At 39.2% G+C, this 10583-nt stretch overlaps 1 protein-coding gene across 1 annotated transcript in view; it reads right to left on the bottom strand.

Annotated features, from left to right (window-relative positions):
- Positions 1–10: 10 nt before the first annotated feature.
- LOC127436882 (N-acetylglucosamine-1-phosphotransferase subunits alpha/beta-like) overlaps positions 11–10583 on the bottom strand; it is a 29543-nt gene continuing 18970 nt past the window's right edge. The window contains exons 20-21 of the mRNA XM_051691363.1: positions 8243–8333; positions 11–1551 (exon numbers count right to left, since the gene is read on the bottom strand). Of these exons, the coding sequence (XP_051547323.1) occupies positions 1480–1551; positions 8243–8333 (163 nt within the window). The 3' untranslated portion in view covers positions 11–1479. The remainder of the gene's footprint in view (positions 1552–8242; positions 8334–10583) is intronic.

Raw genomic sequence — 10583 nt, 5'->3', positions numbered from 1 at the left:
TCTATATATGCCTCGGGTCCCCCAGACTGATGGTGAAACGATCAATGGAGATTTGCTTGACATGTCACGTTATTAGTTTCATGGTTTCAAAGTTTGGTGCAAGTTGCAGCTTATTCTGGCCCAGAATTGCCCACTGACAGTCTAACGACAAGTTCAGCAACTAACCACAGTTCATTTTATTCTTACCTGCTGTTTAGGCATATCAAAGCAATCATGACAAAACACGTTTTGAAGTCACTCTTTTTAATAAACAGATTTGACCGTTTCATTATATTCTCATTCAGATTATGTCAAGTGTACAAGTTCATTATTAAACTGGCTTTTGTCCTCGAGCAATTAAAGAATAACATGCCACCTTGCTGGTTGAATTTACAATTGATAAAATGTATCAGATGTCAGTAGAATTTAGAGGAATACAAAAATATTTTTAGGATGCAGAATCTCTGCAACCAAAACTTTTGAAATGAAACAAAAGGAGATTAATCATATCTTTTATAACCCAATAAATAAAAGTAAACTTTTCATCCTAGATCAGCATCATCATTCAGTACTCAAGTCTGTTTAGTCAGGCACGTATACACTGTCACATGGGTAGGTCAGTAGTAGCAACGTGTGTGAGAGAGAAAAATAAAATAAATAAAAAAAATTAAAAAATAAAAATAAAAATAAAAATAAAAAGAGTTGAAAGACTAGATGAGGAGTTAATACACAACAGGGCCACAGGATGTGGCTTCTGAATTTCAGACGAAGTCAGTATTTAATTGTCTCACCAAGAGACGAGCATATATAAGACTTCCAAGCAAAAGTTGTCATTATGACTGACATGCATTTAAATTAGAGAGAGGGAGAAAGTTCCTTATTGATTATCCTTATATATGTAAATAAATGAGGATAAGTATATGATGATGGAATTTTCCTTTGTCTGTGAACTATCCTTTTAAAACAGATGCAAACAAGCAAAGCACAAGACATAAAAGAATTCCAGTGGTGCATTAAAATTCACTCATGTGGTAAAGAAAGGCACTGAACGGAGAGAACAATCCTTCGATGGGTAGTACCTTTACCCTTCACATTCCCTTAGAATTTAAAATCCTATTTTAATTAATACAATTCAAACACGTAAGGTCATATGGCATGTAGTGCAACACAAATCTTTGAGTTCAGTTCAGTCAATACGCAACCTGAATTGTGATCGCAGGCCCAAAGTTGCTTGCCTTGTGGACTGCAGTCTCACAAATGCCCCCCAGTGGAGGCAGCTCACAAAAGGCATGTACCATGACGTTTCTCCAAGAACTGTGGTCCAGTCACATCCAAATGGTCTCACAAATGCCGGTTTGCATAACGGACATTAACATAAGCATTTGAGGAGTTGGCCTCTGGTTCTGAGTATGTCATATTCTCCTTGCACGCCTGCTGATTCAAGCCCTTTGAGTGAAAGGGACAGTGTTCAGTGAGGAGGAGATGGAGTGGCCGTAAAGCTCACACCCGCTCGGGGTTCACATCTTTACTGACCCTGCGTCTGGGGAAAAGTCGGCGTTTCAACATGATCAGCTGAGGGACAGAAAGAGGAAGGAGTGTCAACCAAAGCTGTTATGAACGCTATGAGTCAGCTTGTGACAAACACGTTATACATTTCGAAAAAAGACTGACACATGATAGTAAAAAGAGGGAAGGAAAGAAACTCAAGAAAAAAATTATGTTTGGAAGTTGTAGTTATGACATGATCAGTGTTCAAGTGATTTTAAAGGGATAGTGCACCCAAAAACTTTAACTTCTGTCATCATTTACTCACACTCATGTTGTTTCAACATGTTAGCTTCAGTCACCATTCACTTCATTGTATGACAAATAATGCAATGAAAGTGAATAGTGACTGAGGTTTCAATTTGTGTTCCACAGAAGAAAAAATCCTACGTGTTTGTGACAACATGAGTGTTAGTAAAATGTCAGTAAATTTTCATTTTTGGTGAATTTCATTATTATTTCATTGACATGCAATGTGGAAAGTTGAAACGTAAAGAAAATTCCACTGGTTATTGTGACATTTCTTGGAAAAATGTTCATTCAAACATGACTTGAAGGCAGCCATCTGTCAAGTTTATTTGTTTCTTTCATTTACGCCATGCCAGCTTCTATGGCTATATTCATGGCGGGGGCCAAGTTTAGTTATTTAAAAATAGAGTTAAATAAGTTGTTTAAGTTTAATTTTTCCTAAAAACCTTAAAACTAAATTTGGATACACTTGATTAAAAACCTTTTCAAAAGAATCAACTGAATAATACAGGTTCCTCAGATGTGTAGAGGTATGACAGTCCAGTAAAATATGTTTAATGGATAGTGGGTTCTGACAAGATGAGCACTTTGGTGAATTTTCTCCTGATAGTACAAATTGGTGTGTGAGTCTTGTATGTCCTATCCGGCATCGTGTATAAATGACTTGATCCCAGCGATTATTAAAAGGGAACACATATCTTGTTCCAACAACAAGATTTATTTCCCGTAATTTGTTGTTTAAACATTGATCCCACTCCGACTGCCATTTGTTTTTTATATATACATTCAGAGTTGGTTTCAGATCTGTGGAAGGTTTAGGGCATTTTACTGGTTCAGTAGATAGTGCTTCTCTGGCAGCTCTGTCTGCTTGTTCATTACCGGAGATTCCTGAGTGTCCAGGTACCCAGCAGAAAATAATATTAAAACTCTTTGCTTCAAGAGATGACAGTTTGATTAAAATCTTCACGATTGTTGGGCGATCAGTTTTAGTAGCTTCCAATGCTTCAAGACATGATTTTGAATCCGTTACTATTAAAAAAGGTTTTTGTGGAGCAGTCTCAAAAAACTTAAGTGCCAGTAGTACAGCGTTTGCATCTGCAGTGAAAACTGAACTTTGGTCAGGGATGCGGATACCCTGACACAGTTGGTTTGTTGCAAAAGCTGCTGCCACTTTATTTCCAGATTTAGATCCATCTGTGTATATTGGGATATGTTGTGGGTGTACTGCTCTTATGTCTAGAAACTGTTTATGGAAATCATTCGGATGCGTTTTGGATTTTTGGTTCCTTGTTAAATCCAGATGGATTTTAGGCTTTTTGAGATCCCATGGAGGAATTTTGCAGAAATGTGTCTGTTCCAAACTGTTTAGATCCACTTTCAGATTCTCCAGATGGGTTTTTATACATAGGCCAAATGGATGAATGAAACTTTTTTTTTTTTCATATATTGTTGAATGCTGAAGTGGGAAAACTGCTGAAAAGGCTGGGTTTTCTTTATTTGTTTTAAGTTTGGTTGCATATTGCAAGGCCAACTTTAGGCGTCTGATTTCCAAGGAAGGTTTATTGGCTTCCACATAGAGACTTTGGATTGGTGATGTTCTGTAGGCTCCCAAAGCTAGTTGTATACCTTAGTGGAGTACAGTGTCCAAAAGTCATATGTATGACTTCCTAGCTGATCCATAAATAATAATTTCTTAGTCCAGCTTTGAGCATACCATGGTTCTGTACAAGTTCATGAGAGTTGAGCTGTCTGCTCCCCATTTGGTTTTGGATAAAAACTTTAAAACATTTCTTTTTTAGTGATTTAATGTGAGGAATAAAAGACCGTTTGTTGTCAAAAGTTATACCAAGAAACCAGTTCTCTTTAACAACTTTAATGGGGACTCCATCCATAAACAGCTCTGGCTCATTATGTAGCGAACGAAGCCGAAAGAAAAGCATACAGATGGTTTTTGTTTGTGAGAACTTCAAACCATTCTCTGTTGACCAGGACTGCATTTTGTTTATCTTGAATTGGATTTTTTGCTCGATAGTATTCATGTACTTGCTCTTGTAGCAAATGCAGATATCATCTACATATAAACTACAGAGGACATCAGAACCAATGATTTTTGCAATGCTATTTATATTAATACTGAAGAGGGTTACTGATAGGATAATTCCTTGAGGTACGCCAAGTCCTTGTTTATGTAGGTTAGCCAAGGTGTTTGCTATTTTAACTCTTAAAAAGTCTGTTCGATAAAAAACTTTCAATAAGGATTGGCAGTTGACCTCTAAAATTCATTTGGTACAGATCCTTTCAAATGCCATGTTTCCATGTCGTGACATAGGCGTTCTCCAAATAAAAGAAGACAGCTACAACGTGTTCTTTTCTGGTAAAGGCGTCACGAATATAGCTTTCAAGACAAATAAGGTGATCTGTAGTGCTTCGACCTTTCCTGAAACCACATTGGGCGTTACTTATGTGGTGTTTAGATTCCAGTATCCAGACCAGGCGATCACTGACCATCCTCTCCATTGTTTTGCATAAAAAACTGGTTAAAGCTATAGGGCGGTAGTTTGTGGGGTCATTATCGTCTTTTCCTGGCTTTGGAATAGGTATTATTTCTGCTTCATGCCAAGCGGATGGGATTTTTCCCGATATCCAGATGGAGTTAAAAATTCTAAGGAGCATTTTCAGGGAAAGTTGGGGTAGATTCTTTAAAAATTTATAGTGGATTTTATTTGGTGTTGTGGGATTTTTTTTAATGGCTCGCTGTAGTTCTTCCATAGAAAAAGGTTGGTTGTATGGGTTTGTGTTACTGGAGCCAAGGTAATCTTTTCTTTTTCTTGTTGAGCAAGAAAAGTTCGAAAAGCAGGAAGGCAGTTCTCAATAGATTAATTGTTTTCGAAAGTTTTTGCTAGAATGTTTGCAATTTCTTGTTTTGAAGTCAAGAGTGTGCCGTGCTGTTTGATGTGTTGTATTTGAGGACCGTTGTTTTTTACCCTTCATTTTCCATATCAGGTTCCATATTTTGTATGATGGAGTACTTGTTGTCATGCTGGAAAAGAATCTTCTCCAGCTTTCCTTTTTTTTTTACTTCATTTATAATTGTTCTTGCTCGTGCTCTACTCATCTTGAGTTTGATAAGATTTTCAGTTGATGGATGTCTTTCAGTTTTTTCCCTCTCTTTTATAGCTTCCTTACATGTACCATCAAACCATGGAAGTCGTCTATGTTTTATATTTAAAGATGTTCTTGGGACTGTATCATTAGCTATAGATATGAGCTTTTCAGTGAAATTCTGCTTAGCATCTGGGCTGTCTTCTGGAAACCGTGTCAGTTTCTCATGACAGAGGGTTTGAAATTGATACCAATTTGCTTTTTTAATTTGCCATCTTTGTACATTTGTTTCTTCCTCTCTGCCTTTGATGGTTACAATGATTGGGAAATGGTCACTTCCACAGAGGTCATGCCAAACCTTCCATAATAGGTTTAAAAATAATTCAGGCTGACAAATTGTTAGGTCGATTGCAGAGTACGTTCCATGTCCTGGATGTAAATAGGTATTCAATCCATTATTTAAAAGACATAAGATGTGGTTATCTATAAAATCTTCAATATTCTTTCCTTTTGTGTTACAGCGATTACTGCCCCACAAAGTGTTATGACTATTAAAATCTCCCATGAGAATAAAAGGAGATGGGAGCTGAGCAATAAGGTGATCTAGGTCCATATGTGTCAAGTTTAAATTTGGAGGAATGTAGATAGAGATGACTGTAATGGTTTTCTGCAAAGTCAGGCATACTGCTGTTGCCTGTAGGTTGCTATTAATATTTATATGACTATGGATCACATCTTTTCTTATTAAAATGGTTGTACCACTGCTTGACATTGGGACTGAAAGTGTTAAAACTTGTAACATTTTTAAAAGAAATAGTACCATCTGGTGGTAATTGTATTTCTTGGAGACATATGGCTAGAGGGTTAATAATTGCAGTTAGACATTGCAGCTCCGTAAAATTTGCACGGATACCACGACAGTTCCATTGGATGATAGAATTTTCCATTACCTATTAGGGAGAATAGGGACAGTTTTCTTGGTTCTACCTTTAGGGGATGGACTTCTACTATGGTGTTCATTCTCTTTCATTTCCACATCTTTTGTTTGTTTTGTCTTTGAGGTTTTATCTTGGGATACTTTTGATTGTGAAGAACTTGCCTTACCGTTGTTTTTATTTGCCTATTGGTTTCATGTTATTGAGCTCTGACTGGAGTGAATGTCATTTAGAAGAGTTTTGCTCTGGGTTCCTGTGTTCTTCATCTTTGGGGGAATATTACTATGGTTAACGGTTTGAGGTTTGTCTTTATGCATCCAGGTGATATCTGTCTGGCAGACTACTGATCTCACAGCTTTTTTTGCAACAGAGGCGAAGGTTTTATTCAGCGTAAAAACAGGGACGACATCCACCATTTTCTTTGCTTCGAGGTAACTGATTCTCTTAGTACACTTGATCTTCTGTATTTCCTTTTCTTTATTCCACATGGGACACTGTTTTGATGCAGCTGAATGGTCACCTGAGCAATTACAACATTTTGATGGTTTTTCACAGCTCCCTTTGTCGTGGCCTACCTCCCCACAGTTACAACAGGTACAGTATGTTTGTTGTTGCAGCCATTAGATCCATGGCCGTACTTTTGACAGTTGAAACTATGCAGAGGGTTGGGTACAAATAAGTCCACTGGAACACTTAAGAATCCAATTCGAAGTTTATCTGGGATTAGAGGTTTATTAAAGGTGAAGATGTACGACCCAGTTTTAATCGTTCACTCTTCTCTCTTGATTATTATTCTTTTGAAATTCATTACTCCTTGGGTCTTGAGCTCCTGCATTATTTCTTCTTCATCGACATCATCCAACTCTCTAGTTCGGATTACTCCTTTACTGTAGTTCAAAGTTGGATGAGGAGATGTCTTTATTTGAACTCCAGCTAACATGCTGGCATGTAGCAGATTTTCAGCATTGGTCTTTTTACTGCATTCCACAAGAATCTGTCCAGATCGTAGTTTTCACTTCCTTTACTGTTCCCGCAATTCCTGCAATACCTTTTTGTATAGCGAAAGGGGAAAGCTTGATGATTGGAGAATCTGGAGCAGCAGCTTCAATGATGATGAATTTTGGCCAGTCATCATTACTCGGCACAAGAGCATGTCTATCTTCTGAGGTACTGTCGGTATCCAGGTCCAAGAAATGTTTTTTTGAGGTGTGATTTGTAGCCATGTTTTGGGTTTTTAGTTTCGTCATCTCTGCTCCCCACCCACCTTGAAACCCAAAAGTAAGGGATACACAGTGCCACGGATCTCCAGCAGATTATGCATCAGGGATACAGGGATGATACACTCAAGCAAAATGAGCAACAAGTTGCTCAATTTACTTGATTGACCCTTAGTCAATGCCTACTGGGAATCTGAGTGATATTTGATGTTCAGCTATCACAGAGTAATCCCAGGGCATGTCTTGACCAGCCGATTGATTGGATTGAGCCATTCCAACCTCCTGCCTAGATAAAGCAGGAGCCAAATTACCATGTTGAAATAGTGGAAGCCACAGCAATACACAATTCTCAGGGACCAGGATCTCTTCCTCCACCGACACGGGTCGCAACACACAGCAAACGAGTCATCCTTTTCCTTATTTCTTATAACAGATCTTTACAGAGTGATGGAAAAAACTTTTTGCTTGAGGGTTGTTCTCTCTTGCCCAAGGAGACAACCCTAGCACTACGGAGGGAAGGAGCATGCCACTGTTCCATTCACGGGCTACCATCATAAAGATGGGTCCCGAGCCATCTATCAAGTAAACAAGGAAGGCAGTAAGATGTGGCGGTAGACTGTAAATCTGTTGTAACGACTTGTACAGTAATTAGGCCTATTAATGTGCTAGTCCGTTAAAAATAATGACTGCTGCTGAACAATAAACACAACGCGCCTTTACATATACAGCATGCACAGGAGGCAGTTTCTACTGAAAATGTCTCACCTCCATCTTTAAATTCATGGTGAGTGTCCAGATTCCTGTTCTGTCACTATGGACGGATGAAGACATACCATCTTAAAAGGACACTGTGTCCATTAACCTCTCCCCAGGATCAGAACAACAAAAACCTGAGCTCTCTTCTCGAAAACAGACGATACAGCGACTAATACTGTAACAATTTTCTGCATGCCGCAAGGTTGAGGCTGAGAAATGTCAATCAATCATAGGCATGATGACATAGGAAGCATTTTGCCTAGTACTATTTCCTTAAAAGAACACCTTGACACAGATGGCAGCCGGGTAAATTTTGATATGTTAGTTACTCGTGGAACTGTTATGGGATTTCAAGGCCGCACAGACTCAGCTCACAGGATTCTGTATTGTGTGTGTGTGTGTGTGTGTGTGTGCGTCAAAGAAAGTGGACAATGGAAGTGTAAGCTGAACCGTACTGACCTGCTCAGCAAAGAAAGACATGACAGTGAAGACGACCAATGTCACAAGCACACAGTGGGTCCAGAACTTCAGTTTGTCCCTGTATATTCGCCTGTGAAAGGCCAAAAAAGGAAGGATACTGTAAAGCCTTTAAATATATACCACAACAAATGTCACTTTCCACAAATAGACAAAAAAATAAATAAAATAAAAGGGTGACCCAATAATGCATTAGAGGCACAAATCCTAGGTTTTTGTTGTGACTAGATATGTTAGATTAACTTTTATTTGGGCGGTGGGGGGGGGGGGGGGGGCTGGTGTGTCTGGATTGCTCAGTAAGTATTGACGCTGACTACCACCCCTGGAGTCGTGAGTTCGAATCCAGGGCGTGCTGAGTGACTCCAGCCAGGTCTCCTAAGCAACCAAATTGGCCCGGTTGCTAGGAAGGGTAGAGTCACATAGGGTAACCTCCTTGTGGTCACGATAATGTGGTTCTCGCTCTCGGTGGGGCACATGGTGAGTTGTGCGTGGATGCCGCGGAGAATAGCGTGAAGCCTCCACATGCGCTGTGTTTCCGTGGTAACGCACTCAACAAGCCATGTGATAAGAAGCGCGGACTGATGGTCTCAGATGCAGAGGCAACTGAGATTTGTCCTCCGCCACCCAGATTGAGGCGAGCTACTACGCCACCACGAGGACATAGAGCGCATTGGGAATTGGGCATTCCAATTCCAATCTCCCTTTTGGGGAGAAAATAAAAAAAAGTTTAACTTTTACGGGGCTATTTAAATAATCAAGATATTCTGTACTATATGAAAATTACAGGCAGGTGTGTAAAAGCAGCATTGGAAGTCAACTTTGCAAGATGGTGGCCCTCCAAGACCTCATTTGAAAATCCCTAAACTAATATTTAACATAAATTTAATCCAGTATGAGAAGTAGCTAATTTAAACCATCAAATGTCTCAATTGTAAAATTATAAAACAATAAATTTGACATAATCTGTTCAATGTCAACTCATTGAAATAAATAAATATAAACAAAACAATTTAACCCTGTAACCCATTCTGGCATTTTTACATTTATAAAAATATATACATTTTAGATTTTATTAAATGTTGTTTTATTACATTTTGATCTTTATTTAAAAGTCTATAACTAAAAAAATGAAAAGAAATAATAACAACAACAATAAAAACCAGGGTCTAGAACTGCATTTAGACATGTCCCTAATGTAACTTAATTAAATTAATTAAATAAGGGGGGTGGGGGTGGGGGTACACTAACAATATATTTATCAAGATGATTAACACTTCACAGTGGCGTCCTTGCCTACTGGCACTGGCTCAGTTCTGATGCCACCCAGCGGGTTGTCTGAGGTGAAAGGGTGACAAGGTCACCATCACCCGCTCTGAAGACTGCAGCCTTTTACCCTTTTGTCACCAGAGTGTTTGTGTGTCTCTGTGTGTGTATGTGTGATGTGGCAATCTGCACAGACACAGTGCGCTTAAACCGAGTCAATGGGGTTATTTGAGCCTGGCAGTGCCCAAAAATAACGCCCTGCCCCTCTGCCCAGGCAGGCAGGCGGGTCACACAGCTCTGCTGAGGCTTTATGGGGCATCTGTGTGTAACAGAAAGCTGCTCTGGCTGTTTGAGCATGAATGGTGAATGTGCTAGTCATAATTTCCAGCCAGTAATCCTCCAAAGGAGCGACACACAAACTGTTTCTCTACCATCTCCCCATACCCAGAATTCCAGCTAGTGATGACAGCTATCACCCATCTCACACTATGATGACAGGAAGGACTGTTTACTCTCATTCACACAAGTAGAGCAAAAGAAACATGCTATAAATCATACAAGCACAATCACTCAACCATAATTAAACACACACGCACCAACTTGTAAAACAGGCTTGAGCTCATTACAACAAAAACTATTATATTATCCTGGCAAAATAAAAACAAAAAAAACAACAACATACTAAACTTCAATATACAGTACATGGCAACAAAGAAAAAAATGAAATGACCCCTGTTCAAAAGTCTGCATACCCTTAGTTCTTAATACTGTGTATTGCCCCCTTTAGCATCAATGACAGCGTGCAGTCTTTTGTAATAGTTGTCTATGAGGCCTCAAATTCTTGCAGGTGGTATAGCTGCCCATTCGTCTTGAAAAAATGCCTCCAGGTCATGCAAAGTCTTTGGTCGTCTTGCATGAACCGCACGTTTGAGATCTCCCCAGAGTGGCTCGATGATATTAAGGTCAGGAGACTGTGATGGCCACTCCAGAACCTTCACCTTTTTCTGCTGTAACCACTGGAGGGTCAACTTGGCCTTGTGCTTAGGGTCATTGTCGTGCT

Source organism: Myxocyprinus asiaticus, chromosome 47 (assembly GCF_019703515.2).
Source record: "Myxocyprinus asiaticus isolate MX2 ecotype Aquarium Trade chromosome 47, UBuf_Myxa_2, whole genome shotgun sequence".
Classification (NCBI taxonomy): Eukaryota; Metazoa; Chordata; class Actinopteri; order Cypriniformes; family Catostomidae; genus Myxocyprinus; species Myxocyprinus asiaticus.
This window is presented reverse-complemented; position numbering and strand designations above follow the sequence as displayed.